General features: G+C 38.5%; 1 protein-coding gene across 8 annotated transcripts in view; it reads left to right on the top strand.

Moving 5' to 3' along the window:
* The window catches only part of Cast (calpastatin), a 112,785-nt gene that overhangs the window by 44,912 nt on the left and 48,581 nt on the right, over positions 1-19,292 (top strand). For 6 of the 8 annotated variants that reach the window (XM_047556369.1, XM_047556370.1, XM_047556371.1 and 3 more), the window contains exon 4: positions 17,901-17,960. In XM_047556369.1, coding sequence (XP_047412325.1) covers positions 17,901-17,960 — 60 coding nt within the window. Of the gene's footprint in view, positions 1-438; positions 591-17,900; positions 17,961-19,292 lie in introns of those variants that run through there. The other 2 variants (XM_047556372.1, XM_047556373.1) reach the window with 2 other exon arrangements.

Raw genomic sequence — 19,292 nt, forward strand, 5'->3', positions numbered from 1 at the left:
TTCAACGGCTTCAAAGCTATTCTTATTTTGATTTTTTTAATCAGAAAAACGTATCACGTACAATAATTCAGTAGAACTCCGATTCTTTTAACATAATCCATTACACAATTTTAAATCGGTTTGGGAATTCTTGGTTTTAGTCATTATTTACCATATAGTTTCAAAGGAGCTATGGAGGGAGTATATTCAGGAAGAGTCACTTACCCAGCCTCGCCCCCTTATTTTGTTACAAAGGGTGCCACCCTGGGAAGGGCAGGCCTGTCATCAGCCCGCGCTGTACAGTACACAGGCACGTGGCCTGCATCACAGACTACGGGTTAGTTACCCAGCCCGGGTGCCCGGCTCCGACCGGAGGGTGGGGCGAGCGGAGCCGGGAACTCCGTCCCGAGGCGCGTCCGGAGCCGCCGGGGCGTGGCCGCTCGGGAGGGCAGGGAACAATCCTGCGTTGCCGTCCCGGGACCCGCCCCGCCGCGTCACACTGCTGGCTGGGCTGTGGCTCCGACCTGAAACCGCGGGGGCAGAGCCTGACAGGAATGAAAACATCCCGAAAACCAAGCTGAGGTCTCCGGGGCCCGCGAGTCGCACGCAGAGTGAGTACTGATGTCGGCCGCTTTGCTCCGCCGCTCACCCGCTTCACCGAGCGGCCCACCCGCCTTTGCGTCCGGCCGGGCTCGGGCCTGGACCCTGCCCCAGGCTCCCGGGCTGGGACGCGCGCCCTTACTGTTATCTTGACTCCCGAGATACGTTTCTTTCCAGATAGGTTCTAAGTTCGATAGTGTTTCTTGACGACCCTTCCTCCCTGTCCAGAACCTCGTTACTGACCCTTCAGCTGGGAATGTATCTGGTGACCGGACTTGAAGGGCTAAAATACCAGGGATTTGTGTGACTTGGGCCAAATGATGAAAGAAGAAAAGCAGGAGCTGTGTTAATCTGGTTTGGTACTTTGGTCTCTAGGGTTTAGACCCCCTCCTCACCCAGCAGCCCTCCCCGTCCCAGCCCCACCCCCGCGATGACCTCTGTTTTAAGGAATGAGCTCACTGTGTGTGACCTTTCTGAATACCTGACCCATGCTGGGTGTGGTGTGGCAAGTGTTTTAACACGTTTCCGTTCTGTTTCCTTGAGCACTACCTGAGACTGTTGTAGGTTAACTTCACTGGTAGATACTTTGTATCTTTCAAGAATACAAAGTGTTTTCACTGAAGTTTAATGATCTAATCTGTTCCATAGTGTTAGGACCCAGCATTCTCCAGTTAATAACCGGCAAGAGGCAAACTCCATATTCCCATTTTACAGCTTGAGAAAATGAGGCAAAGAGGCTTTATGCAGCTTCCCTAAGGGGTAGTACCTTAGAGCCTCTGACTAGTCTTCAAGAATCAGAGTGACAGGAATTCTTAGGCAGCAGTGGGGAAATTTCCTGCTGTTTGAGATGTTCTCTAGAGCAGAAATCTCTGCATTGCAGAGAAGCTCAACAAGGAGTGGCATGTACTATTTGAAAGGGGAAAGTTTATTTTCTAGTGAATAACTAGAGATCCTCTTCTGATGTTTTGCTTGTAGGCATGAATCCAATTGCAGACTCATTTTGCAGTATCTGAAAGTATTATCGAGTTGATGGGTATGTGGTAGGGTGTGCTACTTGGGTTCTAGGAGGCATAGAGAATTAAAACGAAGTAGTGAAATTGAGCAAAATCATGCTGAACTGTGAAAAGCCATCTCTGTAGATGGATGAAGTTGGCATCCAATAGCAATGAAGCTGAAGGGGGAACCCTGGTGTCTGCAGCAAGGACTCTTGCTGTTCTCTGCAAACTGTCAGGCAGTGTTTATGAAGTGGCAGGTTCAAGAATAAATGTGTGTGGTGCCATTCACATGCTTTGAGAGAGGCTGCCCAGTGCATGAGAGGAGTGGATTATAATAAGTTTTAGTTCCTTGGTTGTTCTCTGGTAGAATTGGTTGAACTTAATGCCTCTCTCACAATTAAAGTTTAATGGATATCATACATCTTGTACAAGAATGAGAAGTTATACTCCATGTATGTATGATATGTCAAAATACATTCTACTCTCATATATAACTAAAAAGAACAATTTTTTTTAAAAAGGTTAACATGTATCACGTAAACTAATCATTTGGAAGAATGAAAACAAAAAGAAAAGAAAGCTATCAGGAAAATATGAGTAATTTATTTGAACTAACATCTTCAAACTGGCCAAGTGCTTATGTATGTTTCTATTGTTGGTCTATATTAACAGTTATATCTTTAAATCATCACAAATTCTTAGATGGAACTATTTACTTTTCCTCAAAATATGAACTATTTAATTAGTCAGTGTTATTTAAACAAAAAATTCATAGCCCATGTTCTCTTGTGTACATATATATATCTTTGTATCTTCTCTATCTCATTATAGCTTACAATTTCCTCAGCTGGGCAATCATATAAAACAAATATATATTTTACCATCAATATATTGACCCTGGAAGAGGAATATGTTTTATCCTGTAGTTTTTCTGATACTTTGAATCAATAATCTGAATACTAGAAAAGTAAGATAGGCCTTCTCAAACATTTTGCATTTTATTTTTTCTCTGTAAATAGCTCTATGTTAAAATGTCAACTACCCTGGGTTCTTCAGCAGGTGTACCCTTGTCATTTGGGGTGACAATTCTGAATTGTCCTTTTATTTCCAATTTTTAAAGGTATTTCAAGGTATCTCCTAAGACTTGATGTCTTCTGAGCAAAATTGCTCATTTGAACTTTGGAAATTTGGGTGAAAACTGTGTAATCATACCAGTAGAAAAGTGACATTGTTTGGCACATGCCCTAGAGTACTCTATTGTTTACATTGAGCAATAATAAATTATGACCAAGTGACCATAATGGGTTCCAGTGAAAATAAATCAGGATCATCTGTATTATAACAGAATATTAATAGTAATAGCCTCAATAACTGAAATATACTGTGTTCTGTCATATCTTGAACACTTGACACACTGTGATGATAATGTAGATACAAAATACATACTCTTATTTGCCCATTTTACAGATTAAGAAAATGAGATTCACTACACTGCACTGTTTCTCAGTATATATTTAACAGCTCTCTATAAAATACTATTCATTAAATGAGATCAAAGTGAATGAAATATCACATACTGAAGTCTCATTTTACTACAATTACATCTGCTATACCACAACCGTCCTGAAGACAGAGTCCCCATCTTTGTACCCCCATAGCACCTCCCATGATGCTTTCCACATACCAATTGCTCAATAAATATCTTTTGGATTTCAAAATTAGATTAGTTTTATCTTAATATGAACAGAGCCCTAAGATACTGTTGCATTGAAATAGAGATTTATCCTGGATAGATACAAATGGTAAAATAATATTTATTTTTATTCTCTAGGATTTCCAAGTAGAGTTTTCGAAACTTAATATGTTTGTCTTTTGGCTAAAGATTGAAGAGTTAATAACTTTTTAAACTATGAGTAAGGAACCACTTTTGCTTTGTTTCCTTTTTTTTTTTTTTGAACTTCTACAATGGGCTAGACATGAAGCTAGGCATACAGAGGTATGGTCATATGGTATCTATAAAGAGACAATGTGGGAAGTACTAAGAACCTTTTCTTGAAGGTCCTATAAGCAGAAGGAAAGGTTGAGGGAGGGGACAAAAGGTAAAACTTTATTGGGTGGGGGGACTCTTTTTTCTGGGAATGAACTCTAGGAATACGAGTTGTTAAATGAGATCTGCACCCAGGAGCCCAATCTAAAGCAAAAATGACAACAGCAACAGATGCTAAGGACTGAGGCTTTATTCAAGTTGGGCACTGTTTGTGTAAGGCAACACTAAGTTGATACGCATTCAACTTCTCGAGCATCGCCTTGCCTATCCATCCTCCCATACTTTGCTCTTTCTTACAAATTAAAACACTCTAGTTTCCCCTACATAATTCTACATGTGCTTTTTTTTTTTGAGATTGTTCTAATTCTAGAACCCTCTGATGAGATGTTCTTCACAATCTTCCCTTGTAGATAAACTGGATTTCCATCTGGTGTTAGATATCCCAAATTTTTCCATTTTGTCCTGGGGCTCTATATAGTTTAATTAGAGACCTCTTAGCAGTCCTGCAAACAAGCTTTTAGGGTTACAAGTTCTTGCTATTCCTCCTCCTCTTTCTTTCTTCACCACCCAAACCAGGGTTCAAAAGAGAATAGACAAGCTCACCAACAGACAGAATAACCTGCCTGGAATTCCATATCTCCTATCTCTTATGACACATTTGTGTCAATCTAGTTTCTGATTTCATATTTAGCAGCTGCCACCTGGAGGATCCATATCATTAGCTAGATGAGGAGACTCTCATACTCCATTTTACTCACCTTTTATCATTTCCCTGGTTCCTCTCTCAGGAATGGTTGATGCATATTGGTTACAAAGTCAGTTGGTCTGTCGTTGACTATTGTTTATTTTCCAACACATTCCTTTGCAACTATCTTTAAAAACAACAATAACAACATTGACATGAATCTCACCAATGAGACTTGCTGATGGATTATTGAAGAATGACAGATGTAGTTATCTAAGCAAACCTCCTTAACTATAGAGAGCTGTACTTCAGCAGCTGGGACCACTTAGAAAAGAGAAAATTCTTGGTCCAGAAAGTACAGGCCAGTAGGGTGATTCTGGAATACCCACCCACCCCCGTGGTCTTGGTGTTCTCCCCACGTTGTTGATAACTCTGTAGATAAATCTCTACACCTGTTTGATGACCACTGCTCTAAAAGCATGAGTTGAACTATAAAGAGTCAGTCAGTAAAGTTGCCTTCTGGCCTTAGCTGTGCAATGAAATCTTGGTAAGAATTCTAATCACCCATAGGGTCTCAGACTTCTCAATTATATTGAAGGTCTCCTGGGAACTGAATTGATTAATGTTCATTGCTTATGTTTGGAGCCTGAGCAAGAGTCTGGACTATTCCCACTTAAAAGTTAAAGAGATTAAGACTCCTGTAGCATGTCAGCATACTCCTAAACTCTGTAATGGACTGAGTTCATTCATACAAGTGAATGAACCTAGAGCAGACCCTGAGACCTCCAGAGTTGCCCAGAATAGGGTTGTTAGGGAAGTGTGAGAGATTGCTGGTCCTGCACAGAAACCAGAAGCTCAGCTTCCTGGTCCTACTGTTTCTTTAATGACTGTGCTAAGAGGGTGACCAGGGAAAGTAGCAGAATGGAATTATTGGTACATTTTTTAGTTGTATATGCTTTTTCTGTTTTCTTTATCATGAACATAGGAAATTGTATTTCTATCCAACAGAGCAAATAAAATCCTTTTATACAACTTGATTACTGTGGGCAGTAATCATCAGAGCCCCTTATAACTTTCCTATGCTAACAATGTTTAAAACAGTGCCTCACATGCCTAAAAGTGCATCTTTTTATAATATTCTATTTATAAAGATATATCAGATTCAGAGGGCTGGGTCTACAGCAAAGACCCAGTGACCAGAATTTTTATCTTTGCATTCTTAATTTCTTTTTTGTAATTTTTAGCTCTTTATTTTCCTGTGCTCTACTATAAGTAATGTCTTCAGATCTATCTTTCTGTATCTTAAATCTCTACTCAGATACTTACAGTTTATTCTTTCATCTATTTGTGATGTGAGGGTTTTATTCCTTCTTTTGTCTCTAAATTTCAAAACCTATTTAAGGTCTCCTTCAGATTTTCCTATTATCTTTAAACCCTGAAGAGCAATTTCTTCCATGCTTATAACTGCTGACTCTTCCTTATGGTGGTTTGCTTGCTGATGAGGTGACTTGAAGCTCATCTTCAGTGAATATTGTTTTTCATGAGAGTCCCTTTTCTTCTTTGTTATAAGAACTGTCTCTTATCTGACATTTTTTGTTTGTTTGTTTTTATTTTGGTGTGGGGGATCCAACAATCCAGGCGTGCTAAACCACAGAGCACATCCCTAGTCCTTTTTATTTTTTATTTTAAGACAGGGTCTCACTAAGTTGCTTAGGATCTCCCCAAATTGCTGAGACTACCTTGAACTTGCTTGCAGTCGTTCCTCCCTCAACTTCCCAAGTCACTGGCTCTACCAGGTAATTTTAAATAAATCTCTACTTAGAATTGTTCAGAGTTCATCAGAGTATATAAACTGGCTTGGAGCTTCCATCCACATAGATAAAGTGAATTTGAATTCTGAATGCCCAGTGTCACAGGTTTGGAATTCCTCTTTTCAGAGTGTGTTTTAAACTCATTTTTCGGTCAGAAAGATAGTTCCATTACTATTACTCTGGGCAGGTGGGCAGGTTTCAGGTTTTTGTTTGCTGAAGACCAGTCCTTTGTAGCTTCTGGTTTTTTGTGGACAACTCAGCATAAGGCCTGCAGCCAGGATTCCTTTCTCATTGGGTTATTCAGTTCCTAATTCCCATCTTTTTCAATGTTATGATTTAGATATTAGGTGTCCTCCAAAAACACATGTGTGAGGCAAAAAAGTTCAGAAATGAATGGGTTAGGACAGCCTTAACCTAATCAGATTGTTAATCAGCTGATAGGGATTAACTGGGTGGTAACTATAGGCTGGTAGGGTGTGTCTAAAGGAGGTGGGTCACTGGGGGCATGCTTTGGGGTATATATTTTGTCCTGAGTAGCTCTCTCTGCTTCCTGATTGTAAAGCCCTTAACTGCTTTCCTCCACCACACCCTTCTGCCATGATGTTCTGCCTCACCTAGGGCACATAGCAACACAGTCAGCTCTCTATGGACTGAGACCTCTGAAACTGTGAGTGCCAAATGACCTTTTCCTCCTCCGAAATTGCTCTTTTCAGGTCTTTTGGTCACAGCAGCAATAAAGCTGAGTAAAACATCTAATATCCCCATGAGCCATTCATCTTCAACCCTGCTAACAGGAGGACTTGGACAATTACTGTGCTATACAACTTATATAAAATTTCATTTATTCCTCTTAAAATTCATGTAATTTTCAACAAGGAAAAGAGGTATTCTGACGCTTTTATAAGTTAAGAGACAGAGACTCAGAGAGTTTAAATAACTTAACCCTGGGTCACACAGATGACAATATTCTATTAGATTCTGGTGCTGTATTCCATAGATCAACCTTATAAATTCCTCTAGTTAGTAGTTTATATCTAAGTACTATAAATAACAAAAGGGAATTTCTATCTAAATTCAAATAAGCACTAGAATTCAATATTATGCTCTTTATGACTCTCAATACGTTAATACTGTTGAAATTTTCTCTGATAGTTTCTCTGAGAATATTGTACACTGGAATTAGCAGGTAATAGTTTAGTTGATAGTTTCTTCAGAAAATCTACATAGGCAGTAGAGAAGGACTAAATCAGCTATCTTTGAATATGGTAAAAATTTTAAATGGCAGAATTAAGTAGTATATAACTGAAAACTCACTTGTGTAGTTTGAAAAACTTTTGCTTAGATGAAAGGTGAGTAGCAATGTTCTTTTTTTTGCATCAATTTAAAAAAAAATCACACTTTAAAATTTGTTCTTCTTTTCTACTGAAAAGTGGGATGTGAGCAGAAGCACCATTATATGAAATAAGCACAGAGCAGTTAGGGACTTTGCTCAAGGTCACACAGCTTACAGCAGAGCTGGTATTCAAACACAAGTGCCGTGGATTCAGGGCCATTCTTCTAACTATTGCAACACTGCCTCTTTCGTATTGCTAAAGAGTTAACTTTATGTCAACATACATCTGTGAGTTTCCCAAATGGCATTTTATTTCATCCCCCATTTAAATTTGATTATTTGAAAATCAGCCTGTATGAGAAAATGTAGTTATAATTTCCAACATATAGTATTTCTCATTAGGAACATGCTTCTGCCAGGTGTGGTGATGCATGCCTGTAATCCCGGCTACTTGGAAGGCTGAAGCAGGAGGATGGCAAGTTTAAGACCAGCCTGGGCAATATAATGAGACCCTGTTTCAAAATAAAAATCTCTGGGAGTGTAGTTCAATGGTGGAGCACCCACAGAGATTGAGGCTGGCGATTGGTTCTACTTCAGGAGGACCCATAAAAGTGCTCATGTTCTTCTCACCCTTCATTAGGTCTCCACCTAAGAAATGAAGACACACTGTGGAGGCCAAGTTGAAAAGCTTCCAAAATGGATGTTCAGCAGAACTCAGGATTTTTCATTCTTACATAATAATCATACCATTTATAACCTTGTACATTTTAAATGTGCTCACAATCTGTTAGGATTTTACAAATCTGTGCTCTTATTATTAGGGTTCCGCTTTCTTATTGTACTGGAACACGGACCTAAACCAGCCATGCTTGTGAATCCAAAGAAAATTCCATACTGTAGAATGTTACATTTTCCTTTATGAGAAAGATAAGCAAATTTAACATGCACCTTCTTGAAGCAGTGGTTATCACAGGACTGTTCTGCCATTTGCTTGACTCACAGACTGTAGTAAATCCTTGCCAAATGCACTCTCTCTAGGGGAAGGATCATAGAAAATAGGCTGTCTCTTCCAGGTCTGACTTTTTATATTGGGCAGCCAAAGGTCAAACACAGATGGAATTATATATGAACAGAACTTCAGAGAAAAGAAGCTACTTTTTCATTCTTCAGTGACTGATCTAGGCTGTGTGCTGTGTTGTTCTCCTTGTTTACAAAGTGTTACTGTGACAACCCCCGCAAAAAAAAAAAAAAAAAAAAAAAAAAAAAAAAAGCTTTGGAAAGCTAGAGTTTGCAAAGCAATGGAAAATGAAGCAGATGCTTTCTCAAACCAGAAGTTTGACTTCATGATATAGGTGGATTTTTCTATAGAGGGGTGGTCCAGTGTCAGAGCTCGTAATCAGATACAGTGTGTGACTAAACATTCTACAGCTTTCCTAGCTTGAATTTAGATTATAGATCAGCTGTGGTTATTGTCCCAGTTGCTAGGCAATGTTCGGATGTTTATTTTGATCTCCTCCCACATGTTGCATCAGAGGCCAAAGTTTCATGTGCACTTTACTTCCCAGATCAAGTTGAATTTACACACTCTATTTTTATCTTAAATCTGCATGTCCCTTTTAATGCATGTCATGAGTGCACAGCATACTCACTCAGCAGAGTTATGATCACCTGCAGGTTTCCCCAGGTGGTGTTCAGATGGCATCATTCTGTAGCATTCTATCTGTTATACTCTAGACCAAGTATTTCTGGATGTCCCCACCTGCAAATCTTGCCATAGTTGTTTTGGAATGCCTGCCCTATTTAGTATCCATTTGCATTATCTGTAAAATCCAAATACTTTGTTTTAACTTCAAAACAAAGGAAGTTGACTTATTATAGCAAAAAGTTCACATCTGTGTTCAAATCTAAGCTCCACTACTTCTGAACTGTGTGATCTTACAGAACTTGCATAAATTCTCTGAGCTTCAGACAATACTGTTTACATCCCAGGATGTTATAAATATGTTGAAATCAGATATATAAAGCACCTGTCTCGGTTCATGATTATATGCAAGATTCTGTAAGTCCTCACCTTCCTATTGATCACACCATTATACATACTTAATAAATAGTCCCTACCTCCTCTATGAAACCCTTGCTAACCATCTGCTAAACCTACATTTCAATTTCTCTTTTCTCATCACCTACAATATCACATTGTACTTTAAATTATATCACAATCAAAATTTAAATGATATCACAATCAAACTTGTCATCTCCTAGGTTCTAAGGTATAAGTTGGCACCCTGACTAGATCTGCTAGCACATGACTTGTTCTCCTTGAAAGAAATGGCTCAACTCCTTCATAGATAATTTGTTACTATCTCTCATCAGAATCACGTTTTCTGTTGTGTGCTTTGTTAAATGGCTATAAAGTTGGTCTCTTCAAGAGCACCATTATTAAACTTCATAATTAAAGGCATTGCAAGAATGTGTGTCATGGTGTGACTTCATGGCACACAGTAGGCAATTAAGCATCTGAATATTAATTTCCTGAAGTGAAGAATCTGTCATGTCAACCTGTAACATGTCAACCTGTGTACAGTGGTCCATAACTGGTGTTTATAAAGAATGTCAGTGCTCCCTTGGAAAAGTGCCTCATTAGCAGCCTGTTGTTTTTGGCAAGTGTCTCACAGGAAGTGGCTCAGGGATTCTTGTTTGTGTGTGTGTGTGTGTGTGTGTGTGTATGTATGTGTACAAATAGGGACAACTCCCTATTTGAGGACAATAATGATGCACATGATGAGTTGGCTAAAATAAGTTATCCTAACCAGTTTTCTGACCTGTGCTATGGATAAAATTTTTGTTAATCAAGTAATTAAATCATATAATGTTGAATTTGGGTCATCAGATATTACTCTTGTGTTTATTCAGGCAAAAGCTCATATATTTATTTAGCAAATACATGGTAAGCAACTACTGTGTGGCAGACAGTGGGGATAGGGACGTATACTGGCCGAGACAAGTCTGGCTTCGCCCTCATGGAATTCACATTCTTCTCTATTTCATACATCTTGTGAGGAGAGAGTATATTTTTTACATTCATTATTTCTTTCATTATTTGCAATGTGTTATTAATTTACTTAAACTTCACAGTTCAGAAACAAATTATTGTTTTTTTTTCTTATACATTAACTGGAGCTAATTTTAAAAGTTAAAAATTATTATTGATTTGTCAGACTTTATTAATTTAGAGAGTGTTTAATTTTTGTGTGTGTGTTTCCCTAAATTGTCCTAAGATTTGGTATCTAACTTGCCTCTCACATTAACTCTGCGGGGTCTGTGGTATCCCAGGTGAGAGACAAAGTGCTCAACCTGTCTAATGGAATCTTGGGCCATCTAGACTGAAACTTAAGTCTCCTGTCTTATCAGTGAAGTTCTTGATTCTAACTTAAAACAAAGCTCAAAGTACTAAAACTATATTTCATTCTTTGTTTAAACAAAACTTGAACTGACAGTTTAAAAATGGAAGCAAGATTTGAATCAGCTGTGATTTTTTTTTTTTTTAACTCCTCCCTGCTACCACACCCTCAGCACCATGGTAGGCACTGTAGGGAGTAGAAATGTCCCCTGCCTCTTGGTGCATTTATAGCTTCATTGATTAGACACGCCATATACTTAGGGAAAAAACTCAGTAATCTTCCAATGCAAAAAGATGAGTAAGTGTTCACATGAAAAGTACTAAATTTCTTAGAGTTGAGAAGATAGTATGAACTAAGTAGGTAAAGGCATTATATCTTGAGTCAAAACTTCAAGGTGGTATTTGGGTAGGGAGGAGGCTTTCTCAGCAGTGGGAATGGCAAGGTGGAAGGGAGCTTGTTGGTGATGGTGGCAATAACAATAACTAGCATTTGCCTAGCAATTTCCACTGGCCGAGCATTGTTATAATTGCTTTGTATACCTTAACTTACTTATCCTTAAAACACCCTGACACAATTCTCAAAATAATTCATCAAAGTGAGAATTGTCACTCTTCCCATTTTGTAGATGAGGAAACTGAGACACAGAGTGGGTAAGTAACTTGCCTGATGTTGTACGTGCATTAAATGTGGGCTGTATTCCACTCATCTCAAGGCCACAATCTCCTCTTAACAGTCTTAACCAGTATACTGATAGGATGGTAAGGACTCCATCCTGGCTGGAGGGGAGATGTGAAATGGCCTTAGTGAGAGAAGTAGTTGAATAAATAGATCAAATGATGGACCTAAAAATTAGGCAAAAGGCATTGAACTTTATGCAGGACAGTGAGAAACCATTGATCTTTCATCAGTGTGGCAATATGGTATGCATTTATTTTAGAAAAATTAGTCAAGCAGCTACAGATATAAAGGATTGAGAGATAAAGGGGATAGGGATCAGGTGGGGTGGGGAGGACCTTGATATATATAAGTGATAAGTGGCTACAGCAGGAGTGGGTGTGGCAATGGAAATGAAAAGAAAGAAATGGTGAAGAGTCTAGAGCCAGGCCTGCTCCTGAATCCTGTTGACTCAGGGTCAGGTGAATTCCCTACAGTAACCCTAGAACCCAGTGGTATCATTCCCATTTTACAGATGAGGGAATGGAGGCTCCAAGAGGTTAATTTATTTGGATAAATAAGTGCTGAAGCAGGGATATGAGCCTGTATCTTTTGAAGTTTCCTTCTTTGAAGTAGTGTAGTGATAAAACAGGGTTGTTGATAAGATATGAGGAATCACCACACAATAAGAGATACTTACAGTTATGGGGAGAGACCAATGTTGTGAAAGCAGTCACTCAAGAGAAAAATCAGGGTGACTGAAAAGGTGAGTTGTGGAATAGTAAAGAGCACAGAGAAGAATGGAGGGAGTGGAAGAAGCCTCCAGAAGAAGGCAGGTCAAAGATATGGGGTGAGAACCTTAGGCCCCCAGTGCACAGCAGCCAATGAGAAGAAAACGGTCAGTGACTCACAGTGAAACTGCTGAGGGACCATGAAATGGCAAAGGAGAGTCATGCACGCAGCCTGGTGTCCTTAGTAAGCCTCAACAAACAAGGCAGATGCAGGTGTGCCAGGGGTGACTAATGGGGCAGGTGGGAGGACAGTGCACACTTCCAGAGATGGTGTGGGGAAAGGAAGCAGTCTGGCATGAGGAGAAAGAACTCAGGCACATCTGGGGCCCCACTCCAAATGCACTTTCTCAACCAAGCTGGCTAGGGAGGAGCAGAGAGAACAAGGTGAGGCTGAGTGGCCAGTGGGAGGTAACGAGGACTCCCGTAAGCCAGCGGGAATTTTTAGAAAGAAGTCGAAAACTGTCTGGGATTCATGGGAAAGGTGAAGACATTCTAATAGGTGGTAGAGAAGTAAGGAGCTGAGGGATTTTCCTTCAGCTGAGTTTAATGGCAGCAGAATAGATAAGTGAACATTCTAAAAGCCCACTCCTTCTTCAGAAGCCCTGCCCTCCCCCTTGACTCATTTACTAGGACCTCAAACGACTCTCCACTCCCATCCAGCTTTGCAAGATGATTGAAGTTTGTCCTGGGTCTTACTTCTCTTCTTAAGTAGACTCTGTTAAGACCCTGAGGATTCAAGGATAGAGACCTGCGGTTAGGAGAAACAGAGGTCAACATGGTAGTACACCCAAAGAACCCCCATCTGGTGGAGGAGACAATGATGCAGTATCAGGAATTGCCTCTCTATGGCATTACAGGGAAGCAAACTGGGACCGCAGAAGGAGTATGCTCAGCAAGACTGTCTGCCGTGGTGCAGAAGTTAAGATGCCAGGGAGATACCTTAAAGAAAGGTACAGAAGCTTTGGGTCATTGGGTAGAAGCCTATGAACCAGTGGCATTTGTGTGAAAAACGTAAAGGGAGAGATGGGTGAAATATGCCCTGGGACCATATGGGGGCTGGTGACAAGTGAAGGGTTCTGCATTGGGAGATGAGGTGAAATTGGAGATGGGAGCCTTTAGGCAGGAGAAAGGATTTCTGTATTTTCTGTGTGAAACAGTGAATCTGTTGGTTCTGCTTTAGATACATGTTTCAGTGCAGCATGAGGGAAAATGAATCTGGGTAGAGGGGCAGTAGAGCTAAAATCTGGAGTCTGGGAGATCTTCGGGCAATTGTGTGAAAAAAAGAAAGTTGTTTCCATTTTCTGTAGATCTTTAAAGCATATTATCTTCCCTTCCTATCTCTAATCATTTAATGTGGTAAATTTTTCAAAATTCTTACTGTAACCAGTAAACAAATTTAAAGAAACTTTGTTAAATAATACCAGAAAATTAGATATCATATTGCTCAAGTGCAGGATTAAGTGTTCATTTTTTTCTGGACTTCTACTAATCTCTTATCAGTATTGCTTTATTTTAATGCAATTTGACAATGCAGCAAGATTATTTGAAATGGGCCTGAAACTTAGAATTCAAATATATGTTTTGTCAAGTGAGAGACCTCTTTTCACTGCCTCTGGCCCACTTAAGTTGTAATATAAACATGCTCAATATCTCTTTATCTCACTGAACTCAACTCTGCCAAGGCCATGGTTCTATCTTACTTAGTGTGTATGCTCAACCCTGGCTTAAATACCTATCATTGAATAGGTAGATGGAGAATGATTTTATGTATGGTCGTTGTTAGTCTGATTTGTGCCTGAATTCAAGTTTGTAAAGGACTGTTAGTACTCTGGATATTAAGGAATTTGCCTGGGTCATTTGGGAAAGTATTGTTATCAGCTGTGCTTTGCTCCGATTTATAATGCTAATCTCTTAGAGTTATTTTGGTGTATATGAACACTGTTGATTGTTCCTTAACCACTGGCAGCTCCTTGATGTTCACAGGTCTGGCTGAGCATAGACACTGAAGTAGAGGACACTGTTTTAGAAATCAGATGACCTACAGATCCCCGCAGTTCAGAGTGTTCATGCATGCAATGTTCCTCTCCAACCCAGAACCCTTCAGTTACCATGTAATCTTGTCACATCCCCAGCTTTTTCTGCCTCAACCATCCCCTGAACTCTGCCTTTCTAGTCTGTGTTTGCAGGGGACCCTGTGATTTTCTTTTGTAGTGAGTAATGTTGAATGACTGCTTTACTTATGTCATCTCCAAGGAGGCTGTGAATTTCACGAGGGTGGGGGCATGTCTGTTGGTCTTAGCCCAGTGTCCCCAGCATCTAAAGCAGTACCTGGAACAAACCGTGTTCCTGTTAAACACCTGAAGAGCCAGAGAACTATGATGAACCCTTGACATGAGTTTCTGTTTTCCTCATCTGTTTGAAGTCTGTTTATTAACCTTTTTTTTTTTAACAATTGGAAATTCTTTTATTGTGTTTATGTGCCATTTGAATTTTGGCATTTGCATGTACCACTTATTTGAAAGGGGAAGCATGCAGAGACCCTCAGGTAACTACAGTTGAGTAATACTGAACCCAATATATATTGTTTGTTCTATACTGCATAACTGTGATGAAGTTTAATTATAGTCACAAGAGATGAACAATAATAATAAGAAATAGAACTACTGAAGACTTGTTTTGGATGGTATCCTTTCTTCTTAAACAACTTCAACTGTCAGAAACGTGGCAGCAACTTCTTCATTGGCAGATTCAGCCTTTCCAGTAATGTTTTATCTTTTTTTTTTTTTATTTTTACAGACAGCATTTGGATTCATTGTACACAAATGGGGTACAACTTTTCATTTCTATGGTTGTACACAGTGTAGGTTCACACCCATTCATCTAATTGTAAATATATATAGGGTAATACTGTGTTTCATTCTACTATCTTTCCATCCCCACCCCATTTTCTTCTACACCATCCAAAGTTCCTTCATTCTTCTCTTCCTCCCCCCCCCCCCCCCCCCCCTTGTTATATATCATTATCCACTTATCAGAGAAAACATTCGGCCTTTGGTTTTTTGGGCTTTGGTCTATTTCACTTAGCATGATATTTTTCAACTTCATCCATTTTCCAACAAATGCCAGAATTTTCTTCTTCATTAATTAAGTAATATTCCATATTAACCTTTAATAAGACTGTCACTAAGGATTTTCCTCTTCAAAGATACAGGGATTGACTTTTTTTTTTGCATGATTGTTTTTTTTATTTGTTCTTTTTAGATATACATGAAGTTCAAGTGTATTTTGACCTACATGGAGTATAACTTTTTACAGTTTTTTACTTATAATACTTACTCGAACCCATGATTAGCAATTCTAACAGTACAAGAGAACTTTAAATGAAAGTATATTCGGTCCTTCACCAGAGGTAACAAATATTAAAAACTGCTTATTTTTACCAGTAGAATAAAAATTGAACAAGCTAGAATAAGCCAGAGTTCAGTGGGTTAATAATGGGTTGGGGTCGTTTCCCTTTGTTAGTCCTCATGAATCAGCTTTCATAATTTTAATTTCAAAATGATTCATGCTTTTTAGTGAGGGGATAAAACTTTTATGGAATCCATGCTGTGAACTGGTGGGACCAAGGCCTTCAGCTGAATTCCCATTATAAACTGCTCTGTGCTTATTTATAGTTATTCCATTTAGAAATTTGACTATTGGTGACTCTTTCAAAGTCTTCTCCTTTGTAGGAGTTGAGGCCTACTTTCAGCTATTGTTTGATAAAGTAATAAGACAGGTTGGACAACCCAAAGCTAGGTGATTTTATGAATGTTTTAACATATTTGAATATTTCAAAAGTAATTAATATTCACCTACAGATTTGTTACTTAATAGCACTTTCATGTGAAGAGTTTGGTTTCTTTTTTTAATTTTACATTTGAAGTGTTTTGTTTCTATAATGGTTTTCTATGGCAGAGGGAAATCAGAGAGAAAAGTGGAACTTTTGAGTTCAAATAGAAATGTTTACAACAAATTCTAGTTGTTGAAAGATAGAATTATATGAATACTTTAATTCCTTCAAATTTTAATCTCAAGGAGAAATGGATAGTCATGTATTTTCTATTAATCTGATGGGAAGGAAAATTTACCTTGTCACATCTTCTAGTTCTTTACCCTGAAGAAGAATGTAAGAGAGGTTGCTACAATAGCCAGGCATATATGCCTGATTGGTGCCTAAGAGTGTTCAGGATACACTCATATGATCACATTTGAAAAACCAATGTACTAAAACATTGGGCTTTTATCTGTAAATTATGGTATTTTAAGTTTAGCATCAATATATTCTACATTAACTGAGGTCTGTGGACAAGGTGATTTTGTTTATGGCTTATAGGTTATAGTGGGTTTCATATGGTCACCTTGAGTGACAGTGTATTGGGGTTAGGAGAAGGGAAGGGAGAAAGGAGAAGCTGGGATCCTGCTTTCTGACTCATCCCCTGAAGTGGCTCAGGGCCAGGCATTAGAGACAGAGTGAAGTCCACAGTGTAGGCTTTCCCGGGTATTGTTAGCAGGGGAACAGCTGTTTACTGATAGTCAGTTGCTTAAGAAGGTAACTCATGATAGACTAAATTCCTGGGCTCCAAGGCCTAATGAACTCAGATGTTGAAGAGGTTTAAGGGAGTCCCAGTTGGGATTTGCAAAGGCAATAATTTTCAATTTTATATTAACTAGTGTAATATAAGTATAAAAATAATACTCGATGTCATGCAAATATCTAATCACAACTGCTTAGGTTATTAGCTTGCAGGATTTCACCACCCCCATGCATCCCTAAGAAGGGTGTTTCTTGAGAACCGCTCTTACCGTTGATAACCTCTTGCCCTCCAAGGAGGGGCCTAGATTAGACAAATAATGCAGCAAAATTCCCTCTGCAACTGTCTCCCACCTTCTCTTCCTTACTTAACACTGAAAGGGTGATTCTTATCCACCCAAGTCTGTTTCCTCAAGTTGTGGTTCCAGTTCCTTCTATTTTACATAATGTATTAGAAGTAACACACTAGTAAGTTAATGAATATTTACAATGTGACAGACATTTTTGCACATTATCTTGAACACTTATACAACCCTACAAAGTAGATATTTTTGGCCCGTTTTAGAAAACCAAGACTCAAAGTCACAGAGCTAGTAATTAGGAGCTTAGACTTGAAAAGAAGTTCTTTCAAGTTTCAAAGTCAATATTCATTATAAAAGCACCATTAACAGTATCTTCATAACATTCATTAAACAGTTATATGTCTTACAATCATTCTTGTATTCAACTTGCAATGGAGTTGCTATCTACTGAAGAAAAATTGAGGATGAGAAACTGAGGATCAGGACATTTAAATAATTTGCCAAGATTATTTAGTGAAAGACCCCCATATTTGAGCCCTTGCCTTTCGTCCTGGTTACAAAACTTTTTCTCCAATGGACAACATCACCTAATGGACTTTTGTGAGTGTGGGGCTCTACACTGGGTAAAACCAAGGTGAAGAGTTGAAGGCAGGGTGCTTAAGAGGAGTTGAAGGACAATGTAGATTGCAGGTTACATAGAATCAGATGTTCTCTTTCTTTCCTTTCTAGGTGTCAACTTCCTCTGGTGCACCCAGCAGGTCTTCCACCATGAATCCCACAGAAACCAAGGTAGGAAGACCCCATCAAGGTCAACTTGGGTGAATGCTACTTCAGCTTGGTTTTATATTGTTTGATTTATAAGCAAACCAAATGTGGACTAATTGTTAACTGGTGAATTATGTGTCCTCAGAAGCTTATGCTATGGGAATAAACATTTCCTTCCTAATTTATGGGGTCTTTGGAAATTCAGTTCTCATTGTAATATGTACTTTGAACATCATTTGTAGACATATACATTGTTTTAGACTATCTAGAAAAGATGAGTCATCTAGAACTTTTTTTGTCTCTACTTAAGTTTTTTTATTGTTATTTTTTAGTTGTCAATAGATCTTTATTTTATTTATTTATCTGTGGTACTGAGGATTGAACCCAGTGCCTCACACATGATAGGCAAGTGCTCTTCCAATGAACTGCAACCCCAGCCCCTCTACATATGGTTTTTAATTGAAGATGATCTCTCCAAGTATATTTCTTAAACCTAAATGAAAATATGAATCCTTAAATCTTTACCAAGGTGATTTTACTATTCTGGACATTTAAAAATAAATCTAAAAATGAGAAAGATTACACTAAGTGAACAGAGAACAAAGGAAACAGATACTGGTAATTTCAGATGTTTTCTGTGTTTGCATTCTGAAATTTGAGTCATGTGGATATACCACCTCATTGAGAAACTTTTAAAAGCTGAGCTGTATTTGGGATTTATTCTTATAATTATTTCATGGAATTTTAGAAGGAAAATAAAAAAGTCCTCTGGTAGGTTTGTCACATAGAGTAAGCTAGTTCTGAGTGGTGATTGAAGTTGCCTTAGCCCTTTCTCAGTTACTGTGCCCCAAACTCTATTTTTTGGCACTATTTCAAGGTAGAGCTTAAAGAAGGGGCACTTTCAAAATGCTCTCAACTCGTAAGTCATATTCCTTAGTGCCTTTATTTGCCTTGGTTAAAAAATAATAAAGATATATTTGCTTTCTGTCTTCCATATTACTTTGCTACTCTAGTTGTTTGTTATTCCTGGGGATATGGCACCATAATTTAATGCTTTCAGGGATTCTGAGGCATTGTCTTGAACTAAAACATTGCAAATGTCTGGAAACAACTTGCCCATTTATCTAAGCTCTTATAAATGGCATTTGGCATCCATTTTAATTTTAAAAATTATTTTTAACTAAAATTATACCACATTTTAAATTTACATTGATTTCTTAATTCAAAATATACATTATATGATCTATGATTAATCTCTTAGCTGTCACTACTTATTTATATCAAACTTAATGTTTAAAAAGTGAAAAAAGTCTTTTTGTTTGTTTATTTCCTGGTGCTGGGGATTGAACTGAGGGC

The sequence above is a fragment of the Sciurus carolinensis genome, chromosome 6 (genome assembly GCF_902686445.1).
Source record: "Sciurus carolinensis chromosome 6, mSciCar1.2, whole genome shotgun sequence".
NCBI classification, from domain to species: Eukaryota; Metazoa; Chordata; class Mammalia; order Rodentia; family Sciuridae; genus Sciurus; species Sciurus carolinensis.